The sequence below is a fragment of the Rana temporaria genome, chromosome 1 (genome assembly GCF_905171775.1).
Source record: "Rana temporaria chromosome 1, aRanTem1.1, whole genome shotgun sequence".
Classification (NCBI taxonomy): Eukaryota; Metazoa; Chordata; class Amphibia; order Anura; family Ranidae; genus Rana; species Rana temporaria.
The window spans coordinates 560,966,382-560,988,328 of NC_053489.1; the positions used below are offsets into that span (position 1 = coordinate 560,966,382).

At 42.3% G+C, this 21,947-nt stretch overlaps 1 protein-coding gene across 4 annotated transcripts in view; it reads right to left on the minus strand.

Annotated features, from left to right (window-relative positions):
• Positions 1-21,947, minus strand: part of LOC120921409 (interferon regulatory factor 2-like) — a 91,914-nt gene that overhangs the window by 9,330 nt on the left and 60,637 nt on the right. For 3 of the 4 annotated variants that reach the window (XM_040333987.1, XM_040333989.1, XM_040333986.1), the window contains exons 3-7: positions 20,924-21,023; positions 19,636-19,812; positions 16,001-16,038; positions 13,571-13,688; positions 3,606-3,764 (exon numbers count right to left, since the gene is read on the minus strand). In XM_040333987.1, coding sequence (XP_040189921.1) covers positions 3,606-3,764; positions 13,571-13,688; positions 16,001-16,038; positions 19,636-19,812; positions 20,924-21,023 — 592 coding nt within the window. Of the gene's footprint in view, positions 1-3,605; positions 3,765-13,570; positions 13,689-16,000; positions 16,039-19,635; positions 19,813-20,923; positions 21,024-21,141; positions 21,435-21,947 lie in introns of those variants that run through there. The other variant, XM_040333990.1, reaches the window with a different exon arrangement.

Sequence of the window (21,947 nt, forward strand, 5' to 3'; positions counted from 1 at the left end):
GTCTCTAGGAGATAATTACCTCCACTAAATGACTTTTAGAGTGTGTGTTTGAAGATGTATGTGTTTACGCTAAAAGACTTTGTATTGTTCTAAAGGTCAGAAGCCTCCTGTCAGGAGCATTGAATTAGCATTCTATTGTCTAAAGGAATGTAACCTCTCAGAGGTAGTAATTAAGTAGACCGGGTTACATTGATTACCCCCTGGGGCTTCCGTCTCAATATACAAGTCTTTCTATCCAAGCTATTGGACCAATCCCTGTTGACTATTTCAAGTCCTCATTTGCATGGTCAAGGAGGACCTGAGTGAAGACTGCATATACTTTACAATTGACCAATAGGAAAGCAGTTGTTGGGGGTGGGATGTTCCAAATTCTGTATAAAAGTGTGCTGTGTACTTGAAAATAAAAAGAGTCCTGTTTGAACTTACATACAGCCTGCCTGGTGTTTGTTCTTAATGGGTCTGAACGGCACATAGCTGTAGTTTGGATCCCGGAACCTTGGATGACTGGACCATCAGACGTTGCAATCTGCAAGCTGATCCAATAGAAGCAGAGGAGTGTCGGGAGAGCAGAACCGGGCGAGAAAGGGTCTCGTCACAGCCACATTTCAGGCTTTAAACATAAAGATATAAAACTGTAATTTTTTTTGAAGAATCAACAAGTGGGACACAATCATGAAGTGGAACGAGATTTATTGGATATTTCAAACTTTTTTAACAAATAAAAAACTGAAAAATTGGGCGTGTAAAATTATTTAGCCCCCCTTAGGTTAATACTTTGCTGCGATTACAGCTATAAGTCGCTTAGGGTATGTCTCTATCAGTTTTGCACATCGAGAGACTGAAATTTTTGCCCATTCCTCCTTGCAAAACCGCTCGAGCTCAGTGAGGTTGGTTGGAGAGCGTTTGTGAACAGCAGTTTTCAGTTTTTCCACAGATTCCACAGATTCTTGATTGGATTCAGGTCTGGACTTTGACTTGGCCATTCTAACACCTGGATATGTTTATTTGTGAACCATTCCATTGTAGATTTTGCTTTATGTTTTGGATCATTGTCTTGTTGGAAGACAAATCTCCGTCCCAGTCTCAGGTCTTTTGCAGACTCAATCAGGTTTTCTTCCAGAATGGTCCTGTATTTGGCTCCATCCATCTTCCCATCAATTTTAACCATCTTCCCTGTCCCTGCTGAAGAAAAGCAGGCCCAAACCATGATGCTGCCACCACCATATTTGACGGTGGGGATGGTGTGTTCAGGGTGATGAGCTGTGTTGCTTTTACGCCAAACATAACGTTTATAGCTAAAAAGTTCGATTTTGGTTTCATCTGACCAGAGCACCTTCTTCCACATGTTTGGTGTGGTTTCCAGGTGGCTTGTGGCAAACTTTAAACGACACTTTTTATGGATATCTTTAAGAAATGGCTTTCTTCTTGCCACTCTTCCATAAAGGCCAGATTTGTGCAGTATACGATTGATTGTTGTCCTATGGACAGGGTCTCCCACCTCAGTTGTAGATCTCGGCAGTTCATCCAGAGTGATCATGGGCCTCTTGGCTGCATCTCTGATCAGTCTTCTCCTTGTATGAGCTGAAAGTTTAGAGGGGCGGCCAGGTCTTTATAGATTTGCAGTGGTCTGATACTCCTTCCATTTCAATATTATCGCTTGCACAGTGCTCCTTGGGATGTTTAAAGCTTGTGAAATCTTTTTGTATCAAAATCCGGCTTTAAACTTCTCCACAACAGTATCTCGGACCTGCCTGGTGTGTTCCTTGTTCTTCATGATGCTCTCTGCACTTTAAACGGACCTCTGAGACTATCACAGTGCAGGTGCATTTATACAGAGACTTGATTACACACAGGTGGATTCTATTTATCATTAGTCATTTGGGTCAACATTGGATCATTCAGAGATCCTCACTGAACTTCTGGAGAGAGTTTGCTGCACTGAAAGTAAAGGGGCTGAAGAATTTTGCACGCCCAATTTTTCAGTTTTTTATTTGTTAAAAAAGTTTGAAATATCCAATAAATTTCGTTCTACTTCATGATTGTGTCCCACTTGTTGTTGCTTCTTCAAAAAAAAAATAGTTTTATATTTTTATGTTTGAAGCCTGAAATGTCGCAAAGTTCAAGGGGGCCGAATACTTTCGCAAGGCACTGTAAATTGTGGCCAAGTAGTACCCTGAAAAAGTCTACCTCCATAAATCCTGCACTTCATGACATTTGACTGTGCATGGGCACCTCTGTTCCAGTAGCATCATAGCTGCATGCACAATAGAACGAAAACTAGATAGCCGCACTCCAAATCACTTAAAAAAGTTGTCTTTATTTTTCAACTGTACACACAGTCACTGCAACCAACAAAACACAGTATGGCCGACGCGTTTCGCACTTAGTTAGTGCTTAGTCATGCCATGACTAAGCACTAACTGTAAGTGCGAAACGCGTCGGCCATACTGTGTTTTGTTGGTTGCAGTGACTGTGTGTACAGTTGAAAAATAAAGACAACTTTTTTAAGTGATTTGGAGTGCGGCTATCCAGTTTTCGTTCTTCTATTGTGTTATCATCAGCATTGCCAGCACCTTGGTGGTTCAACAGCCCTTGATTGCTCACGGGGCTCACCTGAAGCCGTGAGAAAATGTGTCTGTTAATCATAGCTGCATATCTGCAGTGTGAGATCATCTAAGCCATATGCAGCCCACTCCTACTTCTGATGACTGCTACTCTCATGTGATTTGAAGTGAGAACTGTATTTCAAGGATTACCTTATCTTCTGCTTTAACAATTCTCTAGATCTTGACCTATTCTACTTCTCCTGCAGCCTCTTGATAATTCCCCTCACAAATCAATTTATTACCAGTGATCAGAGCACAGGTCTTCAGAAAGAAAACCCATGTTCCTCTACCAAGATGGCTACCTCAAAACAAACACATAGCAAGGAATAAGGCATGGTAAAACAATTTCAGAGTGTGTACAGGTAATGCTGGTTACTAGTCCTGTATCTTTAGCTTGAAATTCTGGGGCACGGTAGCCAAAAGCACAGGCTCAATTTAATACATTTGTCATTACACGACTGTAAGGTAGTTACTCCTCAGCTATAGTGCTTAAACATGGTATGCAATGTTCCTTATTCACCATCTGTAAGGTCAGTCCTTGGGTCTAGATGTTGGAGTAGGAGAAGAGTACTAAGCGAAAACTTTTAGAGGACACTCTGATGCATACACATTCCTAACGGTGGTCAGCCCTTGGATCTAGTTGTTGTGGGAGTAAAAATAGTACTAACTGAGCAAAAACATTTAGAGGAAACCATAATGCCTACACATCTCTTTGTGTAATGGTGGTCAGTTCTTGGATTTAGTTGTTGTGGGAATAAGAGAAAAGAGTACAAACTGAGCAAAAACATTCAGAGGACACTGATGCATACACAACTTGACTTCACTACACATATGGAATGAAGTTTGATAAATTACCTTCAAGAATATACAAACTAGTAGCATTACTTCTTTGTAGAGAATGCGCAAGCCACCTATTAAATAATATTACCTAGCCTGTTAAGTGGCTGCTTGGGAGGTGACAAGTGCACTTCTTTAAGGAATTATACTGTACTCACTAACCTTCGTATGAAGAGACTGGGGAGATCTGCAGTGGATAATGCTGAGAGGGATATGGTGGCTGCTCATCACTTTCTGTCATTACTTCAACAACTTGACAAACATCAGGAGGGTTGGTGACAATCATTTCTTCCACCATGCTGTTGCTATATGCCGTTCCATCTGCAACATGGAAACACACAGATTACATATTACATTGTACAAGCCATAAGCACTGGTAGGCTTACCAACTAATACACGATGCATACATTATAATCTGGTTTATGTTTCTTAAAAATACAATAAAGAAGTTTACATAAAAAGAGCAGAACACCCCCCGGTCTCCTTTGTCCTTTTTCTTGATCTCCTGTACCACCATCTGCAGTCTCTGACCATCTCCTGTACAATGTCCCCAGTCTCTGACCATCTCCTGTACCATGTCCCCAGTCTCTGACCATCTCCTGTAGTATATCCCCAGTCTCTGACCATCTCCTGTACAATGTCCCCAGTCTCTGACCATCTCCTGTACAATGTCCCCAGTCTCTGACCATCTCCTGTACAATGTCCCCAGTCTCTGACCATCTCCTGTACAATGTCCCCAGTCTCTGACCATCTCCTGTACAATGTCCCCAGTCTCTGACCATCTCCTGTACAATGTCCCCAGTCTCTGACCATCTCCTGTACAATGTCCCCAGTCTCTGACCATCTCCTGTACCATGTCCCCAGTCTCTGACCATCTCCTGTACCATGTCCCCAGTCTCTGACCATCTCCTGTAGCATATCCCCAGTCTCTGACCATCTCCTGTATTATGTCCCCAGTCTCTGACCGTCTCCTGTAATGTGTCTGCAGTCTCTGATAATCTCCTGTACCATGTCCCCAGTCTCTGATCATCTCCTGTACCACCGGCGCATAATGCACGTCACGAGTTGCCGAAAGAAGCCGGACTGCGAGTCGGCTCTATACGGCGCCTGCGCACCGACGTTCGGCTTCTTTCGGAAACTGGTGACGCGCATTATGCGCCGGTGGGAAGCTTTTGTCATCACGTCAATCACTTAGCCTGTGAATAGGAAAGCCCACTCCCGCAGGATTCACTACCCGAAAGCCGGGGGGTAAAATAGCGATAAAACGGTATGTACGGCAAAAAAAAAAAAAAAAAAAAAAGAAGATCATCATACTGTCAGTGTTAGAAGTCAGCTCAATGTAATGTTAGAATTTTTTTTAGGGTGAACCCCCGCTTTAAAGCAAAACATAGGTACAATTGCAAACTGTGTTGGTTTCTTTCTGATATGGAATTAAAGGGGTTGTAAAGGTTCGTTTCTTATTTTCTAAATAGGTTACTTTAAGCTAGTGCATTGTTGGTTCACTTACCTTTTCCTTCAATTTCCCTTCTAAATGTTTTTTTTCTTTGTTTTCTTTGTCTGAATTTCTCACTTCCTGTTCCTCCTCAGTAAGGTGTTCAGTAAGCTGTTCTAAATGACTTTCCACCGCTCGGATGATGGTGGAAAGCTTACTGAGGAGAAACAGGAAGTGAGAAATTCAAACAAAGAAAAAAAACATTTATAAGGGAAATCGAAGGAAAAGGTAAGTGAACCAACAATGCACTAGCTTAAAGGCAATCACACCCCACCCCTTTCATCACAGCAAGCTTACTAGTATACATCAGCCAACACACAATATATATACAATATCTGACCGCATTAAATGTGACTAGCACAGACCATAGTGGGGTGACTAGCACAGACCATAGACCTTGTGCCCCTAAAGTGACTCCCGTTACATGGCTCCCCCCTTGTGGAACACTCTGGCAGACCCGGCTTGATCCTTTTCGGGTCAACTTGGGGATGTCCGGAACTAGGAGGCCGGGATAACGTCTGTTTGCCGGGATAACCCATCAGCATTGCCATTTGGCTTACCAGGTCTGTAGCTGATGGTGAAGGTGAATAATGGAATTCAGTTCAGGAAAAGTCACTTGCTTTGCTCTCTCAATGGCTCCCAAAACCTGTTGCTGATGCTCTTGGGACAGATACGGCACCACCTGCGCGCAAATCCCATTTAATCTTTTGACAATTTCAGCCTGTTTGTGCATTTCAATGTTCAAGCCACGGGACATCTCATAATACATGACATAGTGTCGTTGCATCTCTGATTTCTCACTGGCCAACTTGTCACATTCCCATTTTAGACTGTGATATTGTCCCGGATCTACAGTACATGTTGGGGAAGGTAGTCTTACCCGGGTCTCAGCAGCAAGCAAGTTGGTTCCAGCAACGCGGGTCTGGGCACAGGTAGTCACTGTGTGGGCTTCAGCGGGGCACATCGGGGCGTACGCAGAAACAAGGGGGGCCAAATCATTCCCCAGTAGTACATCTGCTGGCAAATCCTTCATCACCCCCACATTCACATGTCCCGAACCAACCCCCCAATCCAGGTGAACCCGGGCAACGGGTAGCCGGAAGACGGTGCCTCCCGCTACTCTTACGGCTACAGTGTCTCCGGTGTGCTGGCTCTCTGGGATGAGTTTCTTCTGTAGCAGGGTCATCGTGGCCCCAGAATCGCGTAGTCCATTGGCTACCTTTCCATTGACCCAGACAGTCTGCCTGTGTTGCTGCCTGTTGTCCTGGTTAGCTGCTTGTATCGGATCTGCCTCGTGCAGAACGCCCCAATGTTCTTCCTCCTCAACGCAGTGGGCCGCAGGCATGGATGTGCGGGGGTTCCCCCTTTCTGGCTGTCTCCATGACTGTGACTGCCTGGGTGGATTCAATAGACAGTCTAGCTTTCTGTGTCCTAGCTGTTTACACCCAAAACACCTGATGGACTGTGAGTTGTCCTGGGAGTTGAACCTAGGCTTCTGAGGATAAGTGGCCGCTGGAGGTGGTGTTGTAGGACGGTCCGACTGGGGTTTGTAGGCAATAGCCGGCAGGGGTGCCGCTGATCGATAATCCACCCGAGCTGTGGTCTTGACCACAGAGTTGTCCAGTTTGCGGGCATCTGTGTATTCGTCCGCCAGGCGAGCTGCTTCAGACAGGGAGAAAGGGTTTCTGTCCCGGACCCATTCTCTGACTTCCCGGGACAGTTTGTCAAAGAAGTGCTCCAGCAGGAACACCTGCAGCACCTCTTCCCCGGATTCTGCTTGGCATCCATCGACCCAGTGGGATGCTGTGCGGTGTAGGCGGCATGCCCACTCGGTATATGAGTCTCCAGTCTGCTTGCTCGTCTCTCGGAACCGCCTCCGGTATGCCTCCGGTGTGACGGCATACCTGGCCAAAAGTGCTTCTTTAACCAGTCCATAGTTCATAATATCCTTGTCTGGGATGGCCCTGAACGCTTCACTGGCCCGGCCGGACAATTTCCCAGACAAAATGGTAACCCATTCCTCTGTGGGCACCCGGTGTAGGGCACATTGCCGTTCAAAATCAGCAAGGTACCCATCAATCTCCCCTTCAGTTTCAATGAAGTTCTTAAAAGCAGCAAAATGTATCTTTCTCCTTTCAGCTGGTGCTGCTGTGACTTCTGCTGCTGCGGAACCTCTTTGCCGTAGCCAATTTGCATCCACAGCAGCTATAACCCGGTCTATGATCTCCGGTGGAGGGTTAGGACCATAGTGTGCCAGTCTTAGTTTGACAGCCCGATCAAAGCTTGCCTCCTCCGGGGTCCTGTCTGTTACGCTGGGCCTTTCCGTTATGTTGGGTCTTTCCGCTCCATCCATTTGGACAAGTTCTGTGATCATGTCCATCTTTTTACGGTTGCTGGCCGGTCTGCCCCGGCTCTCCAGTAAGTCCTTGAGGGTGGAGCGCTTCAGCCGTGCATACTGAGACTCCATTGTCCTGTGTCCTTGTAGCTGTCCTTTAAGCGATGGAATTATCCCACTGCTGCCACCACTGTAACGGTCACCACCGTTTACGACCTTCCATCACATCCACGACAGCTTATCGACACTCCACAATCAGGCAAACGAACGAGACCCATAAGAATTCCCCCCAGAAACGAGACACACAGCTCTTGTTTGAGGTTTAAAACAGGGAATGAATCTTTATTTTCTGCACATGGTAACACATTCCTCTTCAAAATACATCCCTCCCACCCTTGGGAAACAGGGTAGGTTAAATTGTCCAATAACCTATTTAGAAAATAAAAGACGAACCATTACAACCCCTTTAAGCAAGCGTAATTGCAAAGTTGCCACCATCTAAGAGATTTGGCATGTAAATAGGACACTGCCGACTCCAAACACACAAAGCCACAGAAACAAACATCAATGGTCCTTGGACACCAAGTTTTTAGGCAGTTGTCAGATGTATAGCGTGTTTGTATTGTTATTTTTAAATTTTTCCTTCTACACACAAACCGTTGCCTTCAGGTTTCTTCAGGGGTGTCTTGGCAAATGCCTGCAAATTGCCCAAAAATGTCTTGCTTTTAGTTACACAAAGCCACCGATTTTTATTGTGCACCCTTACAACCACCGATGTCCTAACAACCAATGATGTCATCAGTTGATAAGGATGTCGGGAGCACCTGCACAGCCTGGTTTGGACCTCCTCTGCCCCTCTTCGTCAGCTCTGGGGTCACATTAGCTGAATGAGGGACAGAAACAATGCAATGCGTATCAGTGTGCGAAGGTGTGTTTGCTTTTGGAAAAATAAATTGCCTCTAATGTAAGGTGTCCTACCTGTGTGAATGTTGCTACTGTCACGTCACTCGTGGCCAGGTGACAAGTGCACCCTGTTGGGGTCAGGGATGCACCACAGGGAAGTGAACCCTATAGCCGACTACTGCTAGCAGAGAGGAAGCGTAACCCAAGAACACCCAGGGCGCGGAGTCCAAGACCCAGTTTTGTATTCACCAGAGCCTCTGATGGTGAGGATGGCCTTGGCCGCAACTGGATCCAGGTCGCGACCCCCAAGATTCCCTAGGTCACACTCCGCAGGGAGAGAGGGGAAGCAGCCAGCAGGACAAACAGTGGTGATGGGTAGGCCGAGGTCAGGGCAACAGGCAGACAAGGATAACCGTGGGACAGGCAAATGGTCAGGGGCACAGGAAAACAGCAGAAGTCAGGAACAAGCCAAAAACGGTACACGGAAAGATGATCGTAGCACACTGCAAACAGGAACTTAGCAAACTACACTGTTGAACAGCACTGCAGACCTGTAGAGCAACGGTTAATATAGACTTCCTGGGATGGCCTGGGTGGGGCCATACAGGAACAGGAAGTGATAAAAAGGGAACCAGAACAGGGTCAGGCCTCTAATGCAATCAATCATGGGCGGGCGGTTTCCCTACTTGGCCGGACTCGTTTTCATCGGTCCCAGCACCAGTCACCCAGGTCAGGGATTTGGGTATCATCTTGGACGAGAGATTAACGCTACGACCACAAGTAAACCAGGTGGTGAGTTCTTGTCACTTCCACTTGAAACTCCTGAGGTCGACTTTTCGCTTCATTGAAGAATCGCACAAGATCTCTATGGTTAATGCCATTATCGGAAGTCGATTAGATTACTGTAACGCTTTGTACCTGGGTTTACCTAATAACATCATGCACAAACTACAGCTTATTCAGAATGCCGCTGCAAGGCTACTCACGGGTGTTGGTCGTCGTGACCACATCACGCCATCGCTGAGAGCCCTGCATTGGCTACCCGTGAAGGAACGGGTTCTGTTTAAGACTGGTTTGCATGGTGCACAGGGCTACCCATGGCAAGGGGCCAGTGTACATGCAGGAAAAATTCACCAAGTATGTGCCCAACCGTACCTTAAGAAAAATGGGGGTAGTGGCGCTACAAAGCAGTGACACGTTTGTGGAAAAAGTCCGCTGTACAGGTTGTAAGTCCTTGTTAATAAGTCCTTGTTGTAATAGAAGATAAACAATAAAATATAAAAAAAAAAAAAAAACCTGGGGATGATGAGTGGTGAGGAGGGGAGCGGAGAGAGGACACTGTTCTATGAGAAGCTGATTGTCCCAAACGCTATTCCGGGGCAAGCCTTCCAAAAGTAGGGGAGACCAGAGCAAAGACTCCAACATGTGCAAAAAAAGAAAGGAACAGAGGGCGCCTCCTGGTTAAGCGTCATAAAGCTTTAATATTACATAGATTACAGTGTAGACTTACATATAAAATAATAGAATCCAATGTGAAGATTCAAGCGATGGGTCCTGAGGGGGATGTGACGTCTAACCGAGCCAGTTCTTGAGCCGATCGTGCTCCCGGGTGAACCTCCTATGTCGGACCGTCATGTAGCGAGGAGAACCAGCTGGTACGGAGGACTAGTTGGAAACGAGGCCAGGAGCGCAGCGTGAGCCGTGGTGACGTCACTATAATGCAACGACGTTTCGAAGCAGGCGCTTGCCAGTGACTAAGCGCGCTCCTTTCTCAAGCATCCCCCTCAGGACCCATCGCTTGAATCTTCACATTGGATTCTATTATTTTATATGTAAGTCTACACTGTAATCTATGTAATATTAAAGCTTTATGACGCTTAACCAGGAGGCGCCCTCTGTTCCTTTCTTTTTTTGCAACCGTACCTTAAGGTCGGCTAATTCGGAAACTTTGGTGATCCCTAAATTTTGAAAGAAAAAATGCGGAGGCACGATGAGTGCGGTCCAGGGAGCACAGTTTTGGAACTTTTTGGAAGTTTTCTAAAATTAAGGCTTGAGAATGATCTTTTTAAGTTCAGGAAGCTTCTAAAAACTGAGCTTTTCAGTTAAGCCTATGGAATTACATAGGTTTTTATAGTTCTTTGATCTGCTAACCATTTAAAATTTTGATCTGTTCCGCTGCCTGTGTGTTTTTTAGGTTGTTGCTCTATTGTTGTTCTCGGCGCATCGAGGCCTACGGGTAACTGACTGCGTTTTGTACCATTTTGTACTTTTAAGAATTTTTATAAATAAATAAATAAATAAATAAATAAATAAATAATGAGCAGATGGAAACACAGGTAAGCTGCCAGGCTATTGCATATCCATGACATAATGTAAAAATATTGGTTTAGTTTATTACATTTTAGAATGGAGTGCCTCGAGATATGCATAACTTTAAAATGTGCCTTGACTTTAAAAACAAAAAGTGAGAAACACTGAATTGGGGGGGATAGAGCCAAGATTTCTGCTGCACTGCTGCAAATAATACCTGGCACTGTAACTCATCTCTTGTGTGGGCTAGTATATTAGCATGTCTGTAAATCCAATGTAAACCAGGGATTTCCTTTCACTTCCCGTTATGGCTCTGAGGTGAAGGGAAATCTCCCCAATGGGACAATTGACAAGGGCTATAACCCTCCCTCTAACTCTATCCAAAATTAAAACAATGTTGCCTTTAGTTATACTTTAAACTAAAAGTTTAAAGCATAACTGAAATCACACTTTTTTTTATCTTTGTAATGTCCTGATGTACAGTACCTTATCATTTTTAACCGAATATCACTTAAAAAAAAAATGCCCTACCACGCCAGTGCTGGCAGAGATGGGAAAAGACCACATCCCTTATCACAAGTGTTCTTCTGTAGACCTGAAGTGCTATGGAAGAGAGTGCGTTTTTTGGCCAGATCTATAAGATTACAGAGCGCACTGATCCCTGTTGGGAAATTTGAGGTTTTTATGCATATGGGATTTCCATCTCGATGTGTCCATCTGTGATCTGGAGTCATATATAAAGATGACAGTCCAGAGAGGATCATACAACAGCACTTTGATACCTTCCAGTAAACCTGAGGGTCGATTGTGACAGCGAGCTGCTTTCCTATGAGATTAAGCACTGTGTTTTTGATTGCCACTGTGGATTTATAGATGTTTCATGGACTATACTTTTTGGATGGATGTTTTGTATATTTTTTGGTATGATATACTATTCACATGTTTATAGCTGCACGGGTTTAAGCAGGCGTTCCTTTGCTATTGACTAGATAAGACTGTAAACATTTAGATTGTTAGTACAAAGTCCATCTGTGTTGGCACCTTTGATTTTTATTCTTGTCTGTGTCCCTGCTTGGAAGATCCCCTCTCTATATTTGTTCGGATGAGGATTATAACAAAGGAGGGGCAATTACATAAAATACAAAATGCTAAAATTGTCACAAACCAGTAGGGAAGGGGTAAGCTTCCATCGGTAACACCTATATCTATATCAAAAGGTCTAAAAGGGGATCGCCCATATTTTGGAGAGAAGATCTACTAAAACATAAACAGCAAAAAAAAGGAACTAGTATGGGCATGAACTTTTACCTACTCTAGTCCAAAACTTATGACAAAAAAACAATATGACATTTACAGAAATAGGTGCAAAAGACTTCCTTCTTACACAAGGAAACTCATGCTAATTGTGTTGTGTTGTCAATACTGTACAGCCCATTTTGCTGGACTGCAAGAAAGACTACGTAAAGCCTTCAAAACATGCAAGAGAATCCAAAAATGTAGATACAGAGTTTCCATTGTGTGATCAGAAAACTTAAATGAGAGGTGGACAGGAACAGAAAAATAAATGACTCATTTTCAAATTATTGAAGTTAAAATTTCCCCCAATGTTACTTCTGTCTGTATAGACCAAACTAATCAGTACTCAAAAAGCAGTCAGAAATTCCACTCATGTATTGATAAAATGCAGCAACAACGTTTGAGGGCCAAATGCAGCGTCATGATACTTCTTGTGCAGCACTCGAACCCCAGAGGTCAATAGTGGGAACAGGGAAAAGGGATTGCAATAGCAGTAATCTCCTATAACATGTTCCTAGTCTATGTCCGTGTCCCGCAGCATGTCTGCAGCCTGCAACCACATCTGTAGCATTATTCACAGTCTATGACCACCTCATGTAGAATGTCCACAAACATATTATAGCATTACACATACTGAACATTAAAGCGGAGTTCCACCCAAAAATGTAACTTCCACTAAGTATTGGTGACCCCCTGACATGCCACATTTGGCATGTCATTTTTTGGGGGGGGAGCGGGTACCCTGTTTTTACAGGCACCCAGCTCCCACCTTCTCTTCTGGCACCACAAGGAAGATCACCTCTCCCCCTCACAAGTCCCAGAAGATTGCCCGGTCATTTACAGCGTGCAGCGCGGCTCACGCATGTGCGTGCCTGGCTGGGAAGCCACAGTCAGGGAGGGAGAGAGAAGGGGGCTTTGTGCACCTGCATCGCTGGACCGTGGGACAGTGAGTGTCTGATTATTAAAAGTTAGCAGCTACACTTTTTGTAGCTGCAGAATTTTAAATGGGTGGAACTCCGCTTTAAACGTGGCCCTTTGGGATGTAAGGGGCTGCAGTTGAGGCCCATCTATCTCGCTAATCTAAAGCAAGGTTATAATATAAAGAAAGAAACAATGTGCTTTAACATACCATGAGTTGGCCACATCTTTTACCTGTGGACACTTACGCCGCGTACACACGGTCGTTTTTTGTCTTGTAAAAAAAACATTGTTTTTTATCATGAAAAAAAACAACGTTTTTCAAACTTCATTTTTAAAAACGACGTTGCCCACACACCATCGTTTTCTGAAAATGCTCTTGCAAAGCGCGGTTACGTACAACACGTACGACGGCACTCTGTTCCATTCAAGCTCGCGTCATAACTTGCTTCTGAGCATGCGCAAATTTAAAAACGTTGTTTTAAACATCGTTTTAGCCCACACACGATCATGTTTTATGACACAAAAAAAACGACATTTTAAAAAACATAAAAAATTTAAGCATGTTCGAATTTTTTTTTGGTCGTTTTTTTAGATAACAAAAAACGATGTGAAGCCCACACACGATCATTTAAATTACGTTTTTAAAAACGTTGTTTTATTTCATCACAAAAAAACGACCGTGTGTACGCGGCATTACAAGTAAACCACCAAGTGAAGGAAGGATAAAGAGGGCATCCTAAGCTACAACTTCCATATTCTTGCAGGTAAATAAATTCTTAATAGGCAGGATGCCTCAAAGTGCAAAGACACATTTAAACATGCAGTGAACTACCTCTAGCTTCATAAGGATACGGCAGTTTAAACACTCACCTACAATATTTACAGTGCTATCAACTTCTGGTCTTAATGTCGAACATATCAATGCATATTGTGGATGAAAAGTATATGCTCCATTCATCAAAGGCAACGCTCTCTGGCCAATATCCTCCTGTACAAAACACAAAGGATTAAATAAGTCTATCCAAGCATTTTTTTTTTATTATTTCTTCTACCAATGTGACCTTTGCATTAGAGATAATTAATAAAGATGGACAGCACATTAAAAATAAAAATGTGGTTTCCTACTTGTAAAAATGGCCTCTTTACAATTAATTTGAAAAATTATGCTCATGCGGTACATCACAGCTTTTTTCCCCATTATCAAATACACAGCTTTAGTGCTTTTTAAACCTCCTTACTAGTCAAATTGAAACTGAAAATTTTATCACAAGATTCTCATAGTTCCCCGCCCCTAAAGTGTGTTTTTAACATTTTGTGGTTCTTTTTTTAAATACTTTGAAATAAATTTGTACACGTCACCACAACAAAGATTAGTACACATGTTTTTTTTTGCTTCAAACATTTACATATGAAGCATTATTGAAAGACCAATTTCAAAGAAAGACAGATGGAGGAAAGTTCAGCACTTCTGTCAGGTTTTATTGCTGCCCGAGTCCCTAATGGGGACATTTCACCTCAATTCCCTTTCAAGACAGGCAAATCTCTACAGAGATTCACAACAAAAAGTATGTTTTTCCTGTCACAATGACAACTATGCTACCCCCATCCTGGATCTACAGGCACAAAAGTGAGCAAAAATCTCCCCAGTGGGGTCACAGGCACAAATAAACTCTTTGTTACGCTCTAATTTGTTGGCTAAAGTTAGGCTCAAATGATCTGGTATGGCGTGTCTGAATTTTTAACCGAATCATGTAAAGCAGGGATCATTTGTGCTTAGTAACAAAAAATGTAAGTGGAATTCCAGGCTATTATCAACTATGCTTAAACATGCTCTCACCACCCCTCTAAATCCTATACAAACTACCCTTTAAAAGAAAGATGCTTACACTTACCCATTCTCAGGGCACTCTGATTGGGTAACGTGATCGTTTCCCAGTGGCAGTTTCAGGGAAGAGGAGAAACAGCCGACAATGGATGCCCCATAGGAAGTCTATGTGTGGCGTCACTGGCCAGAAATTTCAGCCATTGTTGGTGATCTCTCCTCTCCCCTTGTAAGAAAAATTGCATATTTCATATTCCTTATTATTGTTGGCCTGACAAATATCTAATAAAGCCTCTAATATCTTGGTTATTCTGGTTAAATGACTATATGGACAAGCCGCCACACCATTCTCCATTCAGGAATGTGCCATTGTGTGATCTCTCTTTGCATAAGTCAAAAACAACCCCAAAAACAAATATGACTGGGATGCAAGACCCCTAAAGCCAACCACTAGGGAGATCAGGTGACTGGGCTGGAGCGCTCCAATTATAGGTAATTATAAGCATCTTCCATTCACAGGGTAGTTCATATCCCATTTAGAAGGGAGGGTGGGATCAGGTTTAAACATAGTTAGTAGTAGCCTGGTATTCCACTTTAACCACCCTGACGGTATGATGTCAGATTTTTTGCGTCTCAAAGCGGTACATTGTTTTGCATATAAATTTGGCCTTTTCATATTATAGGCCTGTAATTCTTAGAAATAACACTTAAATCTGTCCAAACAAGAGTCTAGTAGACATCCCGGTTATGATAAAATTTGAAGCAGAAAAATCATAAAACATAATAACTATAAAAAAATAATAATAATATAATAATAATAATAATAATAATAAAATTAATTTCCCCACGATTCACTATAGCTCAATTCTGCAAGTGTTCCACTTTATTATCACTGTTTTCTAGCTGTCTAAAACCACTTTTGACGTAAAAGGGACACTTTTTGGTTGCTATGGACAATCTCAAGTTTCCAGGCAGAAAAAAAACTGTATATACACACATACATACACACACACACACACACACACACACACAATATAAAACGGCATGCAGGGCATTGGACAAAGCACTAGGAAAAGAAAGGGATGTGAAATTATTTCATACAGTAATGTAATCTGTAAGATTACAGTGTACTGTATGTGTTATGAATTTTGTACTTTTTGAATTTGCTACCAGGCTCCGCCGCAATGCTCGCAGGGAACAGAGCCTGGCACATAGGAGGCATCAGGCGGAAGACACAGCCCACAGACACAGTGGAGGGACATCGCAGGATCCTGGTGACAAGGTAAGTTACCTGGACCAGGATCCTGAGATGCAATCCCAAGTGTGGCTTGGGGGTTACCGCTAATGGTACTGAAATGTAACCCCGAGCCACACTCGGGAATACCGCCAGGGAGGTTAAATAGTGTTTTCAGTTTGTAGTGCTCAGAATTTAGTTCCACTTTATGTTATTGCAGGCAGTATGAGATAAAAATCCAAACCTTCTCTTGTTTTATTTTTTCTTCTTTTGCTCTTTTTCCTGAAAGGGAAAGCAAAACAGAAATGAGTTTAGATATTAGGAAGCATAACCTGTATCATAACAGTATGCTAATCTGCATGCAGGGCAGTCTTATTTTCTAAGCTAGCAACCTCAAACTAGATTTCATTAGGTAATTATTTGTGTCCATGTCAGACTAAGTAATTTCCATAAGAAGTGTTACACAATAAGTCTTTCTCCATCTGTCCTGCACATATATTGTAGTGAATACACTGGTGTAATACACTGTAAATATGAGTACATATGCAAATAAAGATCTTTACTGGCCATAGTTATGTTAAAGTCCTTACAAACATTAGATAACAGTCTCCCATTCTGGCTGTTAGTTGTGTTAAGAGGTTATAAAAGCCTGGCAGGTCGGTATTGTTTCCTCCGACGTAATCCAATGCGGGGACTACCTGCAGTAGGTGTATTGCACTTCTTCCTAAACAATCTACAAAGGGATTCTTTCTTATGAAACTTAAAGGGGTTGTAAAGGAATTTTTTTTTTTTCATAATAAGCATCCTTTACCTGCAGACATTCCTCTTTTCACTTCCTCATTGTTTGTTTTTGCTCAGAAGTTGCTCTATTTCTTCTCTGTTCTGTTCACTTCCTGCTTGTCTGATTGTTACTCACCACCGTGAAGGGAGGATTTACTGTGGTGGTCAGTGACGTGCTCACCCCCTCCTGGGAACTACATCTTTGCGGCAGGGCGCTCTCTACGTGTTAGAGACTTCAAGGAGGTGTGAATTACTGGGCGTGCCGCAATTCATACTGGGAAATGTAGTTCTTACATGAACGAGCGCCGCAAACCAGGAAGTGAATGAGAGAACAGAAACTAGAACGCCAGAGGTGATATAGATGAAGAAATTTAATGGGTATTTACTCGTTTTTTAACAGAATCATTACACTATTCTGTCAGTCTACCTTGCAGACATTAATTTTAGGCAAATATTTTTTTTTCCTTTCCAACTCCTTTAAGGAATCCTATTTATAGACAAAGCTGAGCCAAGATAACAATTTGTTACCAAGTGAAGTAATGCTATGGGTGCCAGCTCCAATCTAACACACTTGCCTGTTGGATCATTCATAGTAATATACGGAGAATCGAGTATGGCAGAGTGACAATCCTAAATAAGATTTTCCCAGACAAATTCTTTAAAACAGAGCCTGTCCACCCAAAACAGAGCATTCCATGTGATTGTAGGGAAAACACAAAATTCACATATGGTAGTAGGAAATGAAAGTGAGGATTGTGAAACTCACTGAGCTAATAAGTAATAAGAGAAGTTATAACAAAAAAACAAAACAAAACAGCAAGCATATAAGGTTGTTGCGATGCTATAAAACTATGCCTGAAAATGCTCTGAATGCTGATCCTGCCATTCAAATGCTGTGCTGCAATGATTGATAAGCAAAAAAGTGACTAGATTTCCCATACTGCGCATTCAAGTTATGCCATGGGGATTTCTTTACAGTGTGCAAGGGCTTTGTTAAAAGCTGGTAAGACCAGAGTCAGCCCTTACATCTAAAACAAGAACAAATGAGTCAAAATGAATGATCATACGCAGGCTAACTTGAAAGATGTTCTTTAACTAATACACATTGTGCAAACTTGAAAGAGGTTCTATAACCAATACTTATCAGGAAACCTGCTGAGTTCAGATATGCAACCGTAAAGTACGATGTACATATTTTATCATTTGTGCTAATGTTTACATGCATAAAGTGCAAAGGTACTCTATTGCGGCACAAGAGCTTACTTTGTCATAGCAACAGTAGGGCGCAAGGCGGCAGAAGTTGCCTGTATCCTAGTAACAGAGGATGCTAGGCAGTAGGGTTGTCCCGATACCACTTTTTTTAAGACCGAGTACAAGTACCGTTACTTTTTTTCCCCAAGTACTCGCCGATACAGATTACCGATACTTTTTTTGTGTCAGTATTTTTATTTTATTTTACAATTTACATTTTTCACTATTTTTTTTTTACAATGCTTTCTTGGGGGGGGGGGGAATGGATGTGTCAGTGTGTTTTTTTAATATGTATTATTTTTTTACAATTAATTATTTTTATTATTTATTGCCATTTTTCTTTCTTAGCCCTGTTGCGGGGCTTTGGTGAGATATCAGGGGTCATAACAGACCCCTGATATCTCACCTTTGAAACAGAGAGAGGGACTAAGGACACAGATTCCCCAGTCCTTTTCTCAGCTGCACTAAAAATGAATGGACAGGAGACAGAGGCTCCTATCCATTCATAAACACAGTTTACGATGCTCAGTCATATGAATTGACAGAGTCAGTGATCACCGACTGTTCATTCGGAAAAGGTAGGAGCCAGGTTTAGCGGCTCCTACCACCGCTCTCCATCCTGACAGAGGGGGTGGAGGAGGACATGGAGGGGGACACAGAGCACGGAGGGGGGAAGCAGCAGCACAGAGGGGGACATGGAGCATGGAGGGGGAGAGCAGAACAGAGGACAGCAGCAGCACGGAGGGGGAGAGCAGAACGGCAGCGGCACGGAGGGGGGAGAGCAGAACGGCAGTGGCACGGAGGGGGGAGAGCAGAACGGCAGCGGCACGGAGGGGGGGGTGGCACAGGAGCATGGAGGGAGAGAGCAGAATGGATGGGGGAACTGGAGGAGGATACAGGGAAAGTCAGGTATCGGTAAAGTATCGGAGCATTTTCCCCGAGTACAAGTACTCGGGGAAATGCTTGGTATCGGTATCGGGACAACCCTACTAGGCAGCTTTCTTGAGAAGCCACCTGTGTCCCGACAACGGAGGAAGTTGGACAGGAATAGCCACTTGCTTCCAGCAATGGAGGATGCTACGCTTTTGCCAGCAAGATCTTCTATACCAATTGCTGTATTTTCATATTGCTGTGTACATAAGGCCTTTGTCAGCTTTGATCATTTTAATATAGCTAGAGCCACCACATAGACCCACAGTTACAGATTCGATTTAAACCCACAAAACCGACCTCACCTCAGGATTTTGCTGAAGGAGAAATCTCCTTTACTAAACAAAGTACATTGAACAATGATTCCTCTCTTATTCTAGATCAGTCTATAATAGGAGCAATGTTACATTGATGAGAGCTATAGAACTTTGCATAATAATGATGTGCAGACAGCTGTAACTTTTGTAACCACTCAGGAATCAAGTCAATAAAATGTAATATTTTGGTGGTTGCTGTGGAACACAGAATTTTATTGTTTTATGCATCATACATTAACACACTCAAAAGTATCTAAGGCTAGGTTCACACTATTGCAGGTGCAAGGTGGTGTGTAAATCACACGTGTTCCCGCATCAAAAATTGCCTGCTTTTAAGCAGGGGCATGGGGGTGCCATGAACCCTTCAATGGCACCACCCATGGACCGAAAAATGCAGTGCTGTTTGCCGAAGCACCATGCAATTTTTCCTGCTGACATTTTCCCTGCATTTCAGCAGCCCATTCAAATGAATGGGCTGATGTGCCCACATAAACATGGTTGCAGGGAAATGCAAAACCTGTAAACCTAGCCCAAAACAAGTGTTGTCACTACAAATTGAATGATGGGTCACCAAAGTCACAAATAAAAGATCATAGCATACCTCTCTTTGAAGGTCTTTCTGCTATTGGTATCATCCTGTATACCCTGAAGGCATTATTGCCTTTCTTCATACTTTTGTCTTTTACTTCTTCTATATCCGGTAATGAGTTCATTGCACACCTAAAATTTGCCTTCCATGTTTTTGGATCTGGTTTATCTATACCAGGCTGATACTTCCCTATAAATCAAGAACATATATAAATTATCAGATAAAAATATCTATAGCAGGGGGTCTTAACTGCAGGTATGGAGAATGGGAACCAAATGACTTGGGCATGAGAAAGAATCTCTGAATCATTTAAAAAAAATTAAAATGGGATTTAATGCATTATTGAACTTCTAAGTAGAAAAAAAATCAACTTGATGTGTCATATGAACACAAGCAGCATTGACAGTAAATGTATCTCAATTCCATGTTTTAATTGCACAAAACAGCAAAAGTCAAACTATAGCTTGTGTATTTGTCATTTGCTGTTTTCATATGAAGAAATAGGATAAAAGCCTTATGTTCTTTTCAGAATTTCTGACTAGTTATCCATATGTACAGTAAAACCAAACCATGGAAGTCTTTCAAAGTCATGTTGATACAGTCTGGTGAAGGGGGTATGAGGACATAATGGGCAATCCATTGGAGGTCTTTAATCATAATATATACACACACTCACATATAGAGCAGGGCCTTCCGATTCCTCCTGTATTGAATTGCATTGTAACTGTACTGTCTGCCCTCAAGTTGCAAAGCGCTGCGCAAACTGTTGGTGCTATATAAATCCTGAATATTATTATTAATAATAATAAAACTAACTACATACATATTTTATTGATGGGTAAATTCTAGATATACACGTGCACGCCCATTTAGTAACTAAAGCAGAAGAGCACGCAATGTAAGGGCAGCATTCTACCCAAACTCTGAAAAAAAGCCACAGTGTGTTAAAGACCTTTTTTTATTTATTTTTAGCTTTATATTCATTTGGAACTTGCAACACTAAATCTATTCGGTCTTGCCATTGGTCCGTTTCATTCTGAAATGTAGAATGGGCTGTGCCCAATAAAACTAGCCTACCAACATCACCCATAATTAATAATAATAATCCAGGTCCACACTGCTGTGAAAAGCAGCAGACTCTTGAGTAAGAGAATGAGAAAAATTTGGTCCGAGTTTTATTCACACGATATTGTCATTACATGCCCATCAAAGAGCTGATGATTTCAGCCATTAACAAAGGAAGATTAAATAGTTGAGACGCAATATGCTTTTAAGTGTCATGTTGACGTGCGTTGAATACCTGTATGAATTGCCCAGTTTCTGAACAGAGGAGCATCTTTGTCCACATCCCACCCATGACGTGCTGCATGCATCCATGGAATCTGGAATATTTTCATTTCCTGAAATTAAAAGACATAAAAATAGATATTTCCATGGCCACAACTACATTAATGAAAGCAAACCTTTAACAGAAAGGCAGAAACACTGGCAGTGATGCAAACAGCATCCCATACTTACTATTATCTTTATTAAAACAGAAATGATGAATCATGTATAAAAGGCTGAAGTGAAGATAACTATTACTAATGGCATATCTCTCTTTTCATAAAACACATGGCAAAATACACTGCACTCTGTGTAGTAAATTTCTAGTGGACTTTGCTTATCTTACAATGAGAAAGCAAAACTTCACATCCGGCCTCTCCATGCAGAGCTGGCTGAAACTGATAACAGTTTGAAACACTTTCCTGGAACAAAGATGCTGTTCATACTGCTGGCACAGCCTACCCAGTTAGATTATTAACCTTCACAGCAAACAAAGATAATACTTTTATATATAATATCCAAGCCTATAAGTCAGCGTGCCCTCATACACTGCACTACGGCTGCTTATAACAAGTAGTAGACAAAGTAGGGAAATCATGGGTGAATATCACATGAACACATATCCTGTTCACACCTGAGCAATTTCAAGTGCGATTTGAAGATTCCCCAAAAGTGTTTCAGCCCTAACACTAGCATTTTCTTATTTTTCAATGGTGCCTGTTCATGTAGTCCTGAGCGTAGTGACGTTTGATCTTGTCGATCAAAAAAAAAAAAAGACAAAATTGCAAGTTTGGGCCTCAACAGCCTTGAAATGGATGGCCTGAAATAACGGCTTTCTATTGGCTTAATATAGAAAGTAAACTAAAGCCAAAAACGTGCATAAAAACACCTGTACAATTTCTAAACAAAAATGCTCAAAAGACGACCGAAGATGCTCAGCTCAAGTGTGAATGGAGCCAAATAATATAAACAGTTCTCCCAAAAGAAAAGTTTAGCCT